A 19,049-nucleotide genomic window follows, 5' to 3' on the forward strand; every position below is an offset into this window, starting at 1 on the left:
AGGTGTGCTGTAGAGGTGTGTGTGAGTGATAGTGCCCCCCCCCTGACGGGTGCTGTGCTAATCCTCCCTGGGCAGAGCTATGTAGGGGGGGTGTTCACTATACGCACCCCCACACCTTCTCTTGTATAGAGGGGTGCGATTTTAGACATGTCCCGTGCCATTCCGGAGATGTCAGTACAAGTTTTGTTTATTTTCTTTGCATTATGGTCATTGCAGTCTTGGGGTTTTCCTTGTGAAACTATTCCTAAATACAAAATGAACAAAAAAAAAACTGGACTGGCAAAAAAAGGGGGGGTGGGTGGGTCGCTCTGGCTAACCTCTTCCTCCCCAGCGAGATGGGACATGCGTGGGAATGATGTGTGCTGTTGGGGGTGGGGGCTCTCGTTGCTCCGCTGACCCTAATTCCTTACAATGTACTGACCCTGCCCCCCTTGTGTTGAGGTAGGGGGTGCTCTGCGTAAAGGCCATCTGTGCACAGAAGCCCCCTTGCAGGTCACCCCTCCCGGCACTGCTCCTTAATCCCCCATTCTGCACAGCTATTGGTATTCCGCGCACGCCCCCCCCCCCCCCCTCCCCCTCGCCTCTCTCTTCTCTCCCTCACTCACTCTCTCTCCCTCTTGTCTCGCCATCCGCAGGTCCCTCGCAGTCTCCGGGCCTCGACGCTGCCTCCCCCCTGCCTGTCTGCCGCAGAGCCCGCATCGCAGCCATCATGGCCAGCGCCTTCTCCAGGGTCCTGACCTCCAAGCGCTCCGCCGGCTTCCTGGCCATCGTGGGGGCCGGGACGGTGGCCACGGGCTACCTGCTGAGCCGGGACAAAGTGTCCGCCGAGAGTGAGCGCCTCCGGAGGCTGTACCCCCCCAGGTAAGAGACGGCTGGCATGACGTGTGTGTGTGTGTGTGGCGGGGGGGGGGGGTCTCTCATACTCACGACACAAGAGGCGGGGGGGCCTGGGTCCAGTCTGCGCCCCCTTATAGATGGAGGGGCAGAGCAGAGGACGTTTAACACCTACACCCCACCTCAGAAAGCCCCTGTGTAACGCTACATGACCCCATACCCTTCATTTAAACCCAGCATGACATATGTGCAGGCCCCAGGGGTAAGAGGGCCCGTACCCCCACCACCGCATCAGGTGCCCAACTAATAGGCGAGGCAGACTGGCCCCTGCACAACAGCACACCTGTAAGAACCCCCCCCCCCCCCCCACCCCGCGCTTGTCTGCAGACAGCCGCCCTCCATATCAAAATTCCATGGAGTACCCGAGAAAAGCCCATCCCCCACCACGAGGCAAGGCTGGCACCCCCACTCCCCTGCAGACCCCATGTGTAAGGGGACGACTGACAGCGGGGCGGTGGGGGGTGATGGGGGGGGGGGTCCAGAAATGATAATTCCACACGCTTTAATGAAACAGCAAACACTCCTCAAGTTGTGGCATCCGCGGGGCTTCAGGCTTTGTGAGAAGAAATAACGCCCGGTTCCTGGGAGACCTCGAGTTTCAGTGGGTGCAGGCCAGGGGGGGCAGGCCAGTGGGTGACTCTCTGCGGAGAGGACGCAGGTCCCGCCGGGGCCCCTTTCTTTCCCCATGGTACCCCACGGTGCTGATGCTGGCTGGAACTCACTCACCCCTGCCTTGCAATGAGTGTGGGTCCCTCTGGGCTCCAGGCTGCCGGGGGGACCATAGGGCAGCAGGCGGCGCCGCAAGGCCGAATGAGCGCACGTCCCACTGATGGACCGGTGCAGGGGCGCCAACCCGTGGCCCTTCCCCTGCTGAGACTCTCCTCCCGATCTGCTTCGTGAGTGATGATAGCGTGATAGCCGGGACACCGTGCAGGGGATGGCACTCATCGCAAGTGTGACACATACTGAACACCGCATAGCGTTCAGCGGGGCCTGTGCCTGTCCAGTGTCAACGGGCAGGCTCCCAGCAGGTGCTTTCCCGTGAAGCTGATAATGGGATAGGCAGGGATTACTAGACAGGCCTGGGGTTCTTCCCCAACGAGATGAGCACTGGACAGGCCTGGGGTTCTTCCCCAACGAGATGAGCACTGGATAGGGCGGGGAGCATCACAATGAGCTGAGCACTGGACAGGGCTGGGGAGCTTCACAATGAGCTGAGCACTGGACAGGGCTGGGGAGCTTCACAATGAGCTGAGAACTGGACAGGGCTGGGGAGCTTCACAATGAGCTGAACATTGGACAGGGCTGGGGAGCTTCACAATGAGCTGAGCACTGGACAGGGCTGGGGAGCTTCACAATGAGCTGAGCACTGGACAGGGCTGGGTTCTACCCCAATGAGCAGAGCACTGGACAGGGCTGGGGAGCTTCACAATGAGCTGAGCACTGGACAGGGCAGGGGAGCTTCACAATGAGCTGAGCATTGGACAGGGCTGGGGAGCTTCCCCAACGAGCTGAGCACTGGACAGGGCTGGGGAGCTTCACAATGAGCTGAGCACTGGACAGGGCAGGGGAGCTTCACAATGAGCTGAGCATTGGACAGGGCTGGGGAGCTTCCCCAACGAGCAGAGCACTGGATGGGGCTTGGAAGCTCCACAATGAGCTGAGCACTGGACAGGGCTGGGGAGCTTCACAATGAGCTGAGAACTGGACAGGGCTGGGGTTCCTCACAATGAGCTGAGCATTGGACAGGGCTGGGGTTCTTCCCCAACAAGCTGAGCACTGGACAGGGTTGGGGAGCTTCACAATGAGCTGAGCACTGGACAGGGCTGGGGAGCTTCACAATGAGTTGAGCTCTGGACAGGGCTGGGGAGCTTCACAATGAGCTGAGCACTGGACAGCGCTGGGGAGCTTCACAATGAGCTGAGCATTGGACAAGGCTGGGAAGCTCCACAATGAGCTGAGCATTGGACAGGGCTGGGAGCTTCACAATGAGCTGAGCATTGGACAGGGCTGGGGTTCCTCACAATGAGCTGAGCATTAGACAGGGCTGGGGTTCTTCCCCAACAAGCTGAGCACTGGACAGGGTTGGGGAGCTTCACAATGAGTTGAGCTCTGGACAGGGCTGGGGAGCTTCACAATGAGCTGAGCACTGGACAGCGCTGGGGAGCTTCACAATGAGCTGAGCATTGGACATGGCTGGGAAGCTCCACAATGAGCTGAGCATTGGACAGGGCTGGGAGCTTCACAATGAACTGAGTATTGGACAGGGCTGGGGTTCCTCACAATGAGCTGAGCATTGGACAGGGCTGGGGTTCTTCCCCAACAAGCTGAGCACTGGACAGGGTTGGGGAGCTTCACAATCAGTTGAGCTCTGGACAGGGCTGGGGAGCTTCACAATGAGCTGAGCACTGGACAGCGCTGGGGAGCTTCACAATGAGCTGAGCATTGGACAGGGCTGGGAAGCTCCACAATGAGCTAAGCATTGGACAGGGCTGGGAGCTTCACAATGAGCTGAGCATTGGACAGGGCTGGGAGCTTCACAATGAGCTGAGCATTGGACAGGGCTGGGGAACTTCACAATGAGCTGAGCATTGGACAGGGCTGGGTTCTTCCCCAATGAGCTGAGCATTGGACAGGGATGGGAGCTTCACAATGAGCTGAGCATTGGACAGCGCTGGGAGCTTCACAATGAGCTGAGCATTGGACAGGGCTGAGGAGCTTCACAATGAGCTGAGCACTGGACAGGGCTGGGGTTCTTCACAATAACCTGAGCATTGGACAGGGTTGGGGAGCTTCACAATGAGCTTAGCCTTGAACAGAGCCCAGGGTTTTTACAATGAGCAGAGCATTGGACAGGACTGGGGTTCCTCAAAATAAGCTGGGCATTGGACAGAGCTGGGGTTCTTCCCCAACGAGCTGAGCACTGGACAGGGCTGGGAGTTTCACAGTGAGCTGAGCATTGGACAGGGCTGGGAAGCTCCACACTGAGCTGAGCACTGGACAGGGCTGGGTTTCCTCACAATGAGTTGAGCATTGGGCAGGGCTGGGGAGCTGAGCAATGAGCCGAGCACTGCACAGGGCTGGGAAGCTGAGCAATGAGCCGAGCACTGGACAGGGCTGGGAGCTTCACAATGAGCTGAGCACTGCACAGGGCTGAGGAACTGAGCAATGAGCTGAGCATTGGGCAGGGCTGGGGAGCTTCACAATGAGCTGAGCCTTGAACAGAGCCCAGGGATTTCACAATGAGCAGCGCATTGGACAGGACTGGGGTTCCTCAAAATAAGCTGGGCATTGGACAGAGCTGGGGTTCTTCCCCAACGAGCTGAGCACTGGACAGGGCTGGGAGTTTCACAGTGAGCTGAGCATTGGACAGGGCTGGGAAGCTCCACACTGAGCTGAGCACTGGACAGGGCTGGGGACCTTCACAATGAGCTGAGTATTGGACAGGGCTGGGGAGCTTCACAATGAGCTGAGCATTGGACAGGGCTGGGGTTCTTCCCCAACGAGATGAGCACTGGACAGGGCGGGGAGCTTCACAATGAGCTGAGCATTGGACAGGGCTGGGAAGCTCCACAATGAGCTGAGCACTGGACAGGGCTGGGGAGCTTCACAATGAGCTGAGCATTGTACAGAGCTGGGGTTCTTCACAATGACCTGAGAATTGGACAGCGTTGGGGAGCTTCACAATGAGCTGAGCCTTGAACAGAGCCCAGGGCTTTCACAATGAGCAGAGCATTGGACAGGGCTGGGGTTCCTCAAAATGAGCTGGGCATTGGACAGGGCTGGGGTTCTTCCCCCCAACGAGCTGAGCACTGGACAGGGCTGGGAGTTTCACAGTGAGCTGAGCATTGGACAGTGCTGGGAAGCTCCACACTAAGCTGAGCACCGGACAGGGCTGGGGAGCTTCACAATGAGCTGAGCATTGGACAAGGCTGGGGTTCTCCCCCAACGAGATGAGCACTGGACAGTGCGGGGAGCTTCACAATGAGCTGAGCATTGGACAGGGCTGGGGAGCTTCACAATGAGCTGAGCATTGGACAGAGCTGGGGAGCCTCCCAATGAGCTGAGCATTGGACAGGACTGGGGTTCTTACCCAACGAGCTGAGCACTGGACAGGGCTGGGGAGCTTCTCAATGAGCTGAGCATTGGACAGGGCTGGGGAGCTTCACAATGAGCTGAGCATTGGACAGGGCTGGGGAGCTTCACAACGAGCTGAGCACTGGACAGAGCCCAGGGTTTTCAAAATGAGCTGAACATTGGACAGGGCTGGGGAGCTTCACAATGAGCTGAGCACTGGACAGGGCAGGGGAGCTTCAGAATGAGCTGAGCACTGGACATGGCTGGGGAGCTTCACAATGAGCTGAGCACGGAACAGAGCCCAGGGTTTTCACAATGAGTTGAGCATTGGACAGGGCTGGGTTCTTCCCCAATGAGCTGAGCACTGGACAGGGCTGGGAGCTTCACAATGAGCTGAGCATTGGACAGGCCTGGGGGCGTCACAATGAGCTGAGCACTGGACAGGGCTGGGGAGCTTCACAACGAGCTGAGCACTGGACAGGGCTGGGGAGCTACACAACGAGCTGAGCACTGGACAGGGTTGGGGAGCTTCACAATGAGCTGAGCACTGAACAGAGCCCAGGGTTTTCACAATGAGCTGAGCATTGGACAGGGCTGGGGTTCTTCCCCGACAAGCTGAGCCCTGGACAGGGCTGGGGTTCTTCCCCGACAAGCTGAGCACTGGACAGGGCTGGGGTTCTTCCCCAACGAGCTGAGCACTGCACAGGGCTGGGAGCTTCACAATGAGCTGAGCATTGGACAGGGCTGGGGTTCTTCCCCAACCAGCTGAGCACTGGACAGGGCTGGGGAGCTTCACAACGAGCTGAGCACTGGACGGGGCTGGGGAGCTTCACAACGAGCTGAGCACTGGACAGGGCTGGGGAACTTCACAATGAGCTGAGCACTGGACAGGGCTGGGGAGCTTCACAACGAGCTGAGCACTGGACAGGGCTGGGGAGCTTCACAACGAGCTGAGCATTGGACAGGGCTGGGGAGCTTCACAATGAGCCGAGCCTTGAACAGAACCCAGGGTTTTCACAATGAACAGCGCATTGGACAGGGCTGGGGTTCCTCACAATGAGCTGATCACTGGAAAGGGCTGGGGAGCTGAGCAATGAACTGAGCATTGTACAGGGCTGGGGTTCTTCACACTGAGCTGAGCATTAGACAGGACTCAAACGTTCCCACTGAGCTGAGCAGTGGAAAGGGCTGCATGTTTTCTTAATAAGCTGAGCATTGGATAGAGTTGGGGGGGGGGTTTCACAATGAGTTGAGCACTGGACAGGGCAGGAATTTTCACAGTGAGCTGAGCACTGGACAGGGAGGAGATCCTTCCCAATGAACTGAGCATTGGACCGGGCTGGAGTTTTTCTTAATGAGCTGAGCACTGGACATGGCTACAGGGGTCCTTAATGAGCTGGGCATTGGACAGGTCTGCAGGGTTTCACAATGAGCTGAGCATTGGGCATGGCAGGGGTTCAAGTGAGCTGAACATTGGACAGGGCTGGGGCGTTTCTTAATAAGCTGAGCATTGGACAAGGCTAGTTTTTTTTTCTTAATGCGCTAAGCATTGGACAGGCCTGCAGGGTTCCTCAATGAGCTGAGCATTGGGCATGGCAGGGGTTCCAGTGAGCTGAGCATTGGACAGGGCTGGGGGGTTTCTTGATGAGCATTGGACAGGCTGGAGTTTTCTTAATGCACTGAGCATTGGTCACGGCAGGGTTTTTTCTTAAAGAGCTGAGCATTGGATGGGGCTAGGGCATTTCTTAATGAGTTGAGCATTGGACAGGGCTGGGGCATTTCCTAATGAGCTGAGCATGGACAGGGCTGAGGTTTTTCTTAATGGGCTGGGCATTGGAAAGGGCTGCAGGGTTTCTCTGAGATGAGCATTGGGCATGGTAGGGCTTCCAGTGAGCTGAGCCTTGGACAGGGCTGAGGCTTTGCTTAATGAGCTGGGCATTGGACAGGGCTGCAGGGTTTCTTAATGAGCTGGGCATTGGACAGGGCTGCAGGGTTTCTCAATGAGCTGAGCATTGTGCATGGCAGGGGTTCCAGAGAACGGAGCATTGGGCAGGGCTGGGGGTGTTCTTAATGAGCTGAGCATTGGACAGGGCTGGGGGTTTTCTTAATGAGCTGAGCATTGGACAGGGCTGGGGGTTTTCTTGATGAGCTGAGCATGGGGCAGGGCTGGGGGTTTTCTTGATGAGCATTGGACAGGGCTGGGGTTTTCTTAATGTGCTGAGCATGGGACAGGGCCGGGGGTTTTCTTGATGAGCTGAGCATTAGACTGGGATGTTTTTTTTTTGTTGATGAGCTGAGCATGGGGCAGTGCTGGGGGTTTTCATGATGAGCTGAGCATTGGTCACGGCAGGGTTTTTTCTTAAAGAGCTGAGCATTGGATGGGGCTAGGGCATTTCTTAATGAGTTGAGCATTGGACAGGGCTGGGGCATTTCCTAATGAGCTGAGCATGGACAGGGCTGGGGTTTTTCTTAATGGGCTGGGCATTGGACAGGGCTGCAGGGTTGCTCAATGAGCTGAGCATTGTGCAGGGCAGGGGTTCCAGAGAGCGGTGCATTGGGCAGGGCTGGGGGTTTTCTTAATGAGCGGAGCATTGGACAGGGCTGGGGGTTTTCCTGATGAGCTGAGCATGGGGCAGGGCCGGGTGTTTTCTTGATGAGCTGAGCATGGGGCAGAGCTGGGGGTTTTATTAATGAGCTGAGCATGGGGCAGGGCTGGGGGATTTCTTGATGAGCTGAGCATGGGGCAGGGCTGAGGGTTTTCGTGATGAGCTGAGCATTGGACAGGGATGGGGGTTTTCTTGATGAGCTGAGCATGGGGCAGGGCTGATGGTTTTCGTGATGAGCTGAGCATTGGACAGGGATGGGGGTTTTCTTGATGAGCTGAGCATGGGGCAGGGCTGAGGGTTTTCGCGATGAGCTGAGCATTGGACAGGGATGGGGGTTTTCTTGATGAGCTGAGCATGGGGCAGGGCTGAGGGTTTTCTTGATGAGCTGAGCATTTGACAGGGCTGCGGTTTTCTTAATGAGCTGAGCATTGGGCAGGGCTGGGGTTTTCTTAATGAGCTGAGCATTGGGCAGGGGTGGGGGTTTTGTTGATGAGCTGAGCATTGGGCAGGGCTGGGGGTTTTCTTAATGAGCTGAGCATTGGGCAGGGCTGGGGGTTTTCTTAATGAGCTGAGCATTGGACAGGGCTGGGGTTTCTCTTAATGAGCTGAGCATTGGACAGGGCTGGGGTTTCTCTTAATGAGCTGAGCATTGGACAGGGCTGGGGATTTTCTTGATGAGCTTTGGGCAGGGCTGGGGTGTTCTTAATGTGCTGAGCATGGGACAGGGCCGGGGGTTTTCTTGATGAGCTGAGCATGGGGCAGGGCTGGGGGTTTTCTTAATGAGCGGAGCATGGGGCAGGGCTGAGGGTTTTTGTGATGAGCTGAGCATTTCACAGGGCAGGGGTTTTTCCTAATGGGCTGGGCATTGGACAGGGCAGGGGTTCCACTGAGCTGAGAATGGACAGGGCTGGGGGTTTTCTTGATGAGCTGAGCATTGGGCAGGGCTGGGTTTTTCTTTATGAGCTGGGCATTGGACAGGGCAGGGGTTCCACTGAGCTGAGCATTGGACAGGGCTGGGGGTTTTCTTGATGAGCGGAGCATGGGGCAGGGCTGGGGATTTTCTTAATGAGCGGAGCATGGGGCAGGGCTGAGGGTTTTTGTGATGAGCTGAGCATTGGACAGGGCTAGGGGTTTTCTTGATGAGCTGAGCATTTCACAGGGCAGGGTTTTTTCTTAATGGGCTGGGCTTTGGACAGGGCAGGAGTTCCACTGAGCTGAGCATTGGACAGGGCTGGGGGTTTTCTTGATGAGCTGAGCATGGGGCAGGGCTGGGTTTTTCTTAATGGGCTGGGCTTTGGACAGGGCAGGCGTTCCAGTGAGCGGAGCATTGGACAGGGCAGAGGTTCCAGTGAGCTGAGCATTGGATAGGGCTGGGGTTTTTCTTAATGAGCTGAGCATTGGGCGGGGCTGGGGGTTTTCTTGATGAGCTGAGCATGGGGCAGGGCTGGGGGTTTTCTTAATGAGCTGAGCATTTGACAGGGCTGGGGTTTTTCTTAATGAGCTGAGCATTGGGCGGGGCTGGGGGTTTTCTTGATGAGCTGAGCATTGGGCAGGGCAGGGGTTCCAGTGAGCGGAGTATTGGACAGGACAGGGGTTCCAGTGAGTTGAGCATTGGATAGGGCTGGGGTTTTTCTTAATGAGCTGAGCATTGGGCGGGGCTGGGGGTTTTCTTGATGAGCTGAGCATTGGGCAGGGCAGGGGTTCCAGTGAGCGGAGTATTGGACAGGACAGGGGTTCCAGTGAGCTGAGCATTGGGCAGGGTGGGGGTTTTCTTGATGAGCTGAGCATTGGGCAGGGCAGGGGTTCCAGTGAACGGAGCATTGGACAGGGCAGGGGTTCCAGTGAGCTGAGCATTGGATAGGGCTGGGGTTTTTCTTAATGAGCTGAGCATTGGGCGGGGCAGGGGTTCCAGTGAGCTGAGCATTGGATAGGGCTGGGGTTTTTCTTAATGAGCTGAGCATTGGGCGGGGCTGGGGGTTTTCATGATGAGCTGAGCATTGGGCGGGGCTAGGGGTTTTCTTGATGAGCTGAGCATTGGGCAGGGCTGGGGGTTTTCTTGATGAGATGGGCATTGGACAGGGCAGGGGTTCCAGTGAGCTGAGCATTGGACAGGGCTGGGGGGTTTCTTGATGAGCTGAGCATTTGACAGGGCTGCGGTTTTCTTAATGAGCTGAGCATTGGGCAGGGCTGGGGTTTTCTTAATGAGCTGAGCATTGGGCAGGGGTGGGGGTTTTGTTGATGAGCTGAGCATTGGGCAGGGCTGGGGGTTTTCTTAATGAGCTGAGCATTGGGCAGGGCTGGGGGTTTTCTTAATGAGCTGAGCATTGGACAGGGCTGGGGTTTCTCTTAATGAGCTGAGCATTGGACAGGGCTGGGGTTTCTCTTAATGAGCTGAGCATTGGACAGGGCTGGGGATTTTCTTGATGAGCTTTGGGCAGGGCTGGGGTGTTCTTAATGTGCTGAGCATGGGACAGGGCCGGGGGTTTTCTTGATGAGCTGAGCATGGGGCAGGGCTGGGGGTTTTCTTAATGAGCGGAGCATGGGGCAGGGCTGAGGGTTTTTGTGATGAGCTGAGCATTTCACAGGGCAGGGGTTTTTCCTAATGGGCTGGGCATTGGACAGGGCAGGGGTTCCACTGAGCTGAGAATGGACAGGGCTGGGGGTTTTCTTGATGAGCTGAGCATTGGGCAGGGCTGGGTTTTTCTTTATGAGCTGGGCATTGGACAGGGCAGGGGTTCCACTGAGCTGAGCATTGGACAGGGCTGGGGCTTTTCTTGATGAGCGGAGCATGGGGCAGGGCTGGGGATTTTCTTAATGAGCGGAGCATGGGGCAGGGCTGAGGGTTTTTGTGATGAGCTGAGCATTGGACAGGGCTAGGGGTTTTCTTGATGAGCTGAGCATTTCACAGGGCAGGGTTTTTTCTTAATGGGCTGGGCTTTGGACAGGGCAGGAGTTCCACTGAGCTGAGCATTGGACAGGGCTGGGGGTTTTCTTGATGAGCTGAGCCTGGGGCAGGGCTGGGTTTTTCTTAATGGGCTGGGCTTTGGACAGGGCAGGGGTTCCAGTGAGCGGAGCATTGGACAGGGCAGAGGTTCCAGTGAGCTGAGCATTGGATAGGGCTGGGGTTTTTCTTAATGAGCTGAGCATTGGGCGGGGCTGGGGGTTTTCTTGATGAGCTGAGCATGGGGCAGGGCTGGGGGTTTTCTTAATGAGCTGAGCATTTGACAGGGCTGGGGTTTTTCTTAATGAGCTGAGCATTGGGCGGGGCTGGGGGTTTTCTTGATGAGCTGAGCATTGGGCAGGGCAGGGGTTCCAGTGAGCGGAGTATTGGACAGGACAGGGGTTCCAGTGAGTTGAGCATTGGATAGGGCTGGGGTTTTTCTTAATGAGCTGAGCATTGGGCGGGGCTGGGGGTTTTCTTGATGAGCTGAGCATTGGGCAGGGCAGGGGTTCCAGTGAGCGGAGTATTGGACAGGACAGGGGTTCCAGTGAGCTGAGCATTGGGCAGGGTGGGGGTTTTCTTGATGAGCTGAGCATTGGGCAGGGCAGGGGTTCCAGTGAACGGAGCATTGGACAGGGCAGGGGTTCCAGTGAGCTGAGCATTGGATAGGGCTGGGGTTTTTCTTAATGAGCTGAGCATTGGGCGGGGCAGGGGTTCCAGTGAGCTGAGCATTGGATAGGGCTGGGGTTTTTCTTAATGAGCTGAGCATTGGACAGGGCTAGGGGTTTTCTTGATGAGCTGAGCATTTCACAGGGCAGGGTTTTTTCTTAATGGGCTGGGCTTTGGACAGGGCAGGAGTTCCACTGAGCTGAGCATTGGACAGGGCTGGGGGTTTTCTTGATGAGCTGAGCCTGGGGCAGGGCTGGGTTTTTCTTAATGGGCTGGGCTTTGGACAGGGCAGGGGTTCCAGTGAGCGGAGCATTGGACAGGGCAGAGGTTCCAGTGAGCTGAGCATTGGATAGGGCTGGGGTTTTTCTTAATGAGCTGAGCATTGGGCGGGGCTGGGGGTTTTCTTGATGAGCTGAGCATGGGGCAGGGCTGGCGGTTTTCTTAATGAGCTGAGCATTTGACAGGGCTGGGGTTTTTCTTAATGAGCTGAGCATTGGGCGGGGCTGGGGGTTTTCTTGATGAGCTGAGCATTGGGCAGGGCAGGGGTTCCAGTGAGCGGAGTATTGGACAGGACAGGGGTTCCAGTGAGTTGAGCATTGGATAGGGCTGGGGTTTTTCTTAATGAGCTGAGCATTGGGCGGGGCTGGGGGTTTTCTTGATGAGCTGAGCATTGGGCAGGGCAGGGGTTCCAGTGAGCGGAGTATTGGACAGGACAGGGGTTCCAGTGAGCTGAGCATTGGGCAGGGTGGGGGTTTTCTTGATGAGCTGAGCATTGGGCAGGGCAGGGGTTCCAGTGAACGGAGCATTGGACAGGGCAGGGGTTCCAGTGAGCTGAGCATTGGATAGGGCTGGGGTTTTTCTTAATGAGCTGAGCATTGGGCGGGGCAGGGGTTCCAGTGAGCTGAGCATTGGATAGGGCTGGGGTTTTTCTTAATGAGCTGAGCATTGGGCGGGGCTGGGGGTTTTCATGATGAGCTGAGCATTGGGCGGGGCTAGGGGTTTTCTTGATGAGCTGAGCATTGGGCAGGGCTGGGGGTTTTCTTGATGAGCTGAGCATTGGGCAGGGCTGGGGATTTTCTTGATGAGCTGGGCATTGGACAGGGCAGGGGTTCCAGTGAGCTGAGCATTGGACAGGGCTGGGGGGTTTCTTGATGAGCTGAGCATTGGGCAGGGCTGGGGATTTTCTTGATGAGCTGGGCATTGTACAGGGCAGGGGTTCCAGCGAGCGGAGCATTGGGCAGGGCAGGGGTTCCAGTGAGCGGAGCATTGGGCAGGGCAGTGGTTCCAGTGAGCGGAGCATTGGGCAGGGTATGGGTTCCAGTGAGCTGAGCATTGGGCAGCGCTGGGGTTTTCTTGATGAGCTGAGCATTGGGCAGGGCTGGGGTTTTCTTGATGAGCTGAGCATTGGGCGGGGCTGTGGTTTTCTTGATGAGCTGGGCATTGGGCGGGGCTGGGGTTTTCTTGATGAGCTGGGCATTGGGCGGAGCTGGGGTTTTCTTGATGAGCTGAGCATTGGCCAGGGCAGGGGTTCCAGTGAGCGGAGCATTGGGCAGGGGTGGGGATTTTCTTGATGAGCTGAGCATTGGGCGGGGCTGGGGTTTTCTTGATGAGCTGAGCATTTGACAGGGCAGGGCTTTTTCTTAATGGGCTGGGCATTGGACAGGGCAGAGGTTCCAGTGAGCTGAGCATTGGACAGGGCTGGGGGTGTTCTTGATCAGCTGAGCATGGGGCGGGGCTGGTTTTTTTTTGATGAGCTGAGCATTGGGCAGGGCTGGGGTTTTCTTGATGAGCTGAGCATTGGGCAGGGCTGGGGTTTTCTTGATGAGCTGAGCATTGGGCGGGGCTGGGGTTTTCTTGATGAGCTGAGCATTGGGCGGGGCTGGGGTTTTCTTGATGAGCTGAGCATTGGACAGGGCTGGGGTTTTCTTGATGAGCTGAGCATTGGGCGGGGCTGGGGTTTTCTTGATGAGCTGAGCATTGGGCGGGGCTGGGGTTTTCTTGATGAGCTGGGCGCTGGGCTGGGAAGCACCTCCCCTCCCCAGTGAGCCGATCACGAGGCAGGCAGGGCTGGAGGTATTCTCCGTGCTGGCATGAAGAGGGGTTGTTTCCCCCCGGAGCAGGACGATTTGGCGCGGCCGGTTCGTGGGGCGCGACGATTTGGCTCAGCCGGTTCGTGGGGTGCCTTTCTAGAAGTGCCCCCAGCCAGACCAAGTTGGGGGAGAACCGATAAGGAGCCGTTGTGTAAATAATTTCACTGGGGGCGGGGGTATTGTGTGGGGGCTTCTCAGTTTTTGATAATACATACATCGACTCGTGAAAGCTTGCAAGCCATGTCCCCCACTGCAGGGACATATCACCCCATTTTGAGCGAGATCTCCGACTATGTCAGCGATTTCAGGCAGAGCAGAAGGGCCCTTCGCTGCGCACCTGGGAGAGCGCCTAGAGCCCAGGGAGACGGGGGCTTTTGGGGGCTATTCCTCGGAGGCAGGGTGGCAGTGAAATCTTCCCCGTTTATGGAGCATGAAGCCCCCGCGTGAGTGAATCGATGCACCCGCCCCTTGCCCTCCTATCCATCCCAGCTCTGCTACCCCTCCCCAGGCCGGAGCAGGACGATTTGGCGCGCCAAAACATCCCAGCGCCGAACCGGGTGTACCGGTTTCCCCAGTGATCGGAGCCCTGGCAGCGCCGGCATTTCCGGCACTGTCCGAGCCCTGGAGGGGGGTGGGGGGGGGGGTGCTGGCGCCAGTGCATTAGCATCCGGGGCAGTGTCACCGAGGTGATGGATGGCGGCGCTGACTTCATTACAGCAGCAGGACCCTGCTCCCTGCAGGCCTCGGGCGCCGCATCCGCGCATGCGCACAGCTGATGCAGCCGCACTGCTCCGCCCCATCCTCTACGCATGCATAGACCCCCCCCTGGAAGCCCCCCCCCCCACCCCCTGCCTGTGTTCGTAGCATCTGTTTACTCCTCTCCCATCCTCTTATCGTCCCTGGATTGTTATCTCTCCTCCTGCATACCCCTGGCAGTGCATACCTCTGGATAGCCCTTGCGGTTCATACCTCTGGAACCCCCTGGCGGTGCATACCTCTGGATACCCCTGGAGGGGCATACCTTTGGATAGCCCCTGACGGTGCATACCTCTGGATAGACCCTGGCGGTGCATACCTCTGGATAGCCCTGGCGGGGCATACCTTTGGATAGCCCCTGACGGTGCATATCTCTGGATAGCCCTTGGCGGTGCATACCTCTGGATAGCCCCTGGCGGTGCATACCTCTGGATAGCCCTTGGCGGTGCATACCTCTGGATAGCCCTTGGCGGTGCATACCTCTGGATAGCCCTTGGCGGTGCATACCTCTGGATACCCCTGGAGGGGCATGCCTTTGGATAGCCCCTGGCGGGGCATACCTTTGGATAGCCCCTGGCGGTGCATATCTCTGGTAGCCCCTGGCGGTGCATACCTCTGGATAGCCCCTGGCGGTGCATACCTCTGGATAGCCCCTGGCGGTGCATACCTCTGGATAGCCCCTGGATACCCCTGGCGGGGCATACCTTTGGATAGCCCCTGGCGGTGCATATCTCTGGATAGCCCCTGGCGGTGCATACCTCTGGATAGCCCCTGGCGGTGCATACCTCTGGATAGCCCATGGCGGTGCATACCTCTGGATAGCCCATGGCGGTGCATGCCTCTGGATAGCCACTGGCGTTGCATACCTCTGGATAGCCCCTGGCGGTGCATACCTCTGGATAGCCCCTGGCGGTGCATACCTCTGGATAGCCCCTGGCGGTGCATACCTCTGGATAGCCCCTGGCGGTGCAGATCTCTGGATAGCCCCTGGCGGTGCAGATCTCTGGATAGCCCCTGGCGGTGCATACCTCTGGATAGACCCTGGCGGTGCATACCTCTGGATAGCCCCTGGATACCCCTGGCGGTGCATATCTCTGGATAGCCCCTGGCGGTGCATACCTTTGGATAGCCCCTGGCGGTGCATGCCTCTGGATAGCCACTGGCGGTGCATACCTCTGGATAGCACTGGCAGGGCATACCTCTGGATAGCACTGGTGGGGCATACCTCTGGATAGCCCTGGCGGGGCATACCCTGGTGGGGCATGCCTCTGGATAACCCTGGCGGTGCATACCTCTGGATAGCCCTGGCGGGGCATACCTTTGGATAGCCCCTGGCGGTGCAGATCTCTGGATAGCCCCTGGCGGTGCAGATCTCTGGATAGCCCCTGGCGGTGCATACCTCTGGATAGACCCTGGCGGTGCATACCTCTGGATAGCCCCTGGATACCCCTGGCGGTGCATATCTCTGGATAGCCCCTGGCGGTGCATACCTTTGGATAGCCCCTGGCGGTGCATACCTCTGGATAGCCACTGGCGGTGCATACCTCTGGATAGCACTGGCAGGGCATACCTCTGGATAGCACTGGTGGGGCATACCTCTGGATAGCCCTGGCGGGGCATACCCTGGTGGGGCATGCCTCTGGATAACCCTGGAGGGGCATGCCTCTGGATAGCCCTGGCGGGGCATACCTCTGGATAGCCCTGGCGGGGCATACCCTGGTGAGGCATGCCTCTGGATAGCCCTGGCGGGGCATACCTCTGGATAGCACTGGCGGGGCATACCTCTGGATAGCCCTGGCGGGGCATACCCTGGTGAGGCATGCCTCTGGATAGCCCTGGCGGGGCATACCTCTGGATAGCACTGGCGGGGCATGCCTCTGGATAACCCTGGAGGGGCATACCTCTGGATAGCCCTGGCGGGGCATACCCTGGTGGGGCATGCCTCTGGATAACCCTGGAGGGGCATGCCTCTGGATAGCCCTGGCGGGGCATATCTCTGGATAGCACTGGCGGGGCATACCTCTGGATAGCACTGGCGGGGCATGCCTCTGGATAACCCTGGAGGGGCATACCTCTGGATAGCCCTGGCGGGGCATACCCTGGTGAGGCATGCCTCTGGATAACCCTGGAGGGGCATGCCTCTGGATAGCCCTGGCGGGGCATACCTCTGGATAGCACTGGCGGGGCATACCTCTGGATAGCACTGGCGGGGCATACCCTGGTGAGGCATGCCTCTGGATAGCCCTGGCGGGGCATACCTCTGGATAGCCCTGGCGGGGCATACCCTGGTGGGGCATGCCTCTGGGTAGCCCTGGCGGGGCATACCTTTGGATAGCCCTGGAGGGGCATGCCTCTGGATAGCCCTGGCGGGGCATGCCTCTGGATAGCCCTGGCGGGGCATACCTCTGGATAGCACTGGTGGGGCATACCTCTGGATAACCCTGGCGGGGCATACCCTGGTGGGGCATGCCTCTGGGTAGCCCTGGCGTGGCATACCTCTGGATAGCACTGGCGGGGCATACCTCTGGATAGCCCTGGCGGGGCATACCTCTGGATAGCACTGGTGGGGCATACCTCTGGATAACCCTGGTGGGGCATACCCTGGTGGGGCATGCCTCTGGGTAGCCCTGGCGGGGCATACCTTTGGATAGCCCTGGAGGGGCATGCCTCTGGATAGCCCTGGCGGGGCATGCCTCTGGATAGCCCTGGCGGGGCATACCTCTGGATAGCCCTGGCGGGGCATACCTCTGGATAGCCTTGGCGGGGCATACCTCTGGATAGCCTTGGCGGGGCATACCTCTGGATAGCACTGGCGGGGCATACCTTTGGATAGCCCTGGCGGGGCATACCTCTGGATAGCACTGGTGGGGCATGCCTCTGGGTAGCCCTGGCGGGGCATACCTTTGGATAGCCCTGGAGGGGCATGCCTCTGGATAGCCCTGGCGGGGCATGCCTCTGGATAGCCCTGGCGGGGCATACCTCTGGATAGCCCTGGCGGGGCATACCTCTGGATAGCACTGGCGGGGCTTACCTCTGGATAGCCCTGGAGGGGCATACCCTGGTGGGGCATGCCTCTGGATAGCCCTGGCGGGGCATACCTTTGGATAGCCCTGGAGGTGCATACCTCTGGATAGCACTGGCGGGGCATACCTCTGGATAGCACTGGCGGGGCATACCTCTGGATAGCACTGGCGGGGCATACCTCTGGATAGCCCTGGCGGGGCATACCTCTGGATAGCACTGGCGGGGCATACCTCTGGATAGCACTGGCGGGGCATACCTCTGGATAGCACTGGTGGGGCATGCCTCTGGATAACCCTGGCGGGGCATACCCTGGTGGGGCATGCCTCTGGGTAGCCCTGGCGGGGCATACCTTTGGATAGCCCTGGAGGGGCATGCCTCTGATAGCCCTGGCGGGGCATGCCTCTGGATAGCCCTGGCGGGGCATACCTCTGGATAGCACTGGTAGGGCATACCTCTGGATAACCCTGGCGGGGCAAACCCTGGTGGGGCATACCTCTGGATAGCCCTGGCGGGGCATACCTCTGGATAGCCCTGGCGGGGCATACCTTTGGATAGCCCTGGAGGGGCATGCCTCTGGATAGCCCTGGCGGGGCATGCCTCTGGATAACCCTGGCGGGGCATACCCTGGTGGGCATGCCTCTGGGTAGCCCTGGCGGGGCATACCTTTGGATAGCCCTGGAGGGGCATGCCTCTGGATAGCCACTGGCGGTGCATACCTCTGGCACCCCCTGGCGGGGCACATTGCGCCACTCCACGGAGAAGCTTAGGTGCTCTGCCCCCCTGGGGATAGGGGCACAGCTCTCCTTCCTTGGTGGGGATTTATCTGCCGCCTTTTTGAACCGAGCCCGGATTCTTGCCCCTGTGTGCACGTGTTTGTGTCCCCTAGGCCCCCCCTCTCTGAATGTCTGTCTATTCATAGGCCCGCCTGTTTACCCGTGTATGCCCAGCGCTCTGCTTCCTGGGCCTGCCCATCAGTCTGTCTCGCCAGGCATGTAGGCGTGTCTGTCCGTCCTGCTGACAGTCTCTCGGGGTCTCATTCCCGGCTTTGTTACTTGTCACCCCCTATCCTCGCTTTGCCCAGTCCCCTGCTCTCTTTTTAGGCCGTCGCCCCCCTCTCTCGCCCACTGCTTACATCCCTTTCTCTCCCTCTCTGCATGTGTCCCACCACCTTATTCTCTTTATCGCTCTCTTTCGCACCTTTTGGTCACACCACCCTCGCTTCTCCCCTCTCGTGTCCTGTTTCCCCCATCTCTCTTCTTAAAGCCAGTCTTCTCCTCTCTTCAACCTCTCCCTCCCCTCAGAACTCTTCTTTTCTCTCCTCTGCCGTCATATCTCCTTCTCGTCTTTCTTCTCCTGCCACCCTTTTCATTGCCTCGTCCTCCATTTCCACATATCCCACCCTCCTTTCATACCTCTCGCCTGCCCATTCACTTGCTTGCCACACTTCCCACACGCCCTCTCTTGCTTGCCACACCTCCCACCTGTCCTATCACTTGCTTGCCGCACCTTTCACCTGCCCCCTCTCTTGCCTGCCACACCTCCCACCTCTGCTATTTCTTGCTTGCCACACCTCCCACCTGTCCTATCACTTGCTTGCTACACATTCACCTGCCCCCTCTCTTGCCTGCCACACCTCTCACCTCCGCTATTTCTTGCTTGCCACACCTCCCACCTGTCCTATCACTTGCTTGCCACACCTCTCACATGCCCACTCTCTTGCTTGCCACACCTTCCACCTGTCCTATCACTTACTTGCTACACCTCTCACCTCTCTTGCTTGTCACACCTCCCACCTCTGCTATTTCTTGCTTGCCACACTTCCCACACGCCCTCTCTTGCTTGCCACACCTCCCACCTGTCCTATCACTTGCTTGCCGCACCTTTCACCTGCCCCCTCTCTTGCCTGCCACACCTCCCACCTCTGCTATTTCTTGCTTGCCACACCTCCCACCTGTCCTATCACTTGCTTGCTACACATTCACCTGCCCCCTC

At 58.2% G+C, this 19,049-nt stretch overlaps 1 protein-coding gene and 1 long non-coding RNA gene across 2 annotated transcripts in view; one reads left to right on the forward strand and one right to left on the reverse strand.

Moving 5' to 3' along the window:
* The window catches only part of LOC138504585 (uncharacterized), a 119,174-nt gene extending 118,432 nt beyond the window's left edge, over positions 1-742 (reverse strand). Inside the window, exon 1 of the long non-coding RNA XR_011279865.1 lies at positions 606-742. This is a non-coding gene — a long non-coding RNA (uncharacterized lncRNA). The remainder of the gene's footprint in view (positions 1-605) is intronic.
* Positions 1-19,049, forward strand: part of CKMT1A (creatine kinase, mitochondrial 1A) — a 142,620-nt gene that overhangs the window by 1,005 nt on the left and 122,566 nt on the right. Inside the window, exon 2 of the mRNA XM_069625172.1 lies at positions 636-861. Coding sequence (XP_069481273.1) covers positions 636-861 — 226 coding nt within the window. The remainder of the gene's footprint in view (positions 1-635; positions 862-19,049) is intronic.

This window comes from Ambystoma mexicanum, chromosome 11 (genome assembly GCF_040938575.1).
Source record: "Ambystoma mexicanum isolate Mex_15411 chromosome 11, UKY_AmexF1_1, whole genome shotgun sequence".
In the NCBI taxonomy this organism is placed as follows: domain Eukaryota; kingdom Metazoa; phylum Chordata; class Amphibia; order Caudata; family Ambystomatidae; genus Ambystoma; species Ambystoma mexicanum.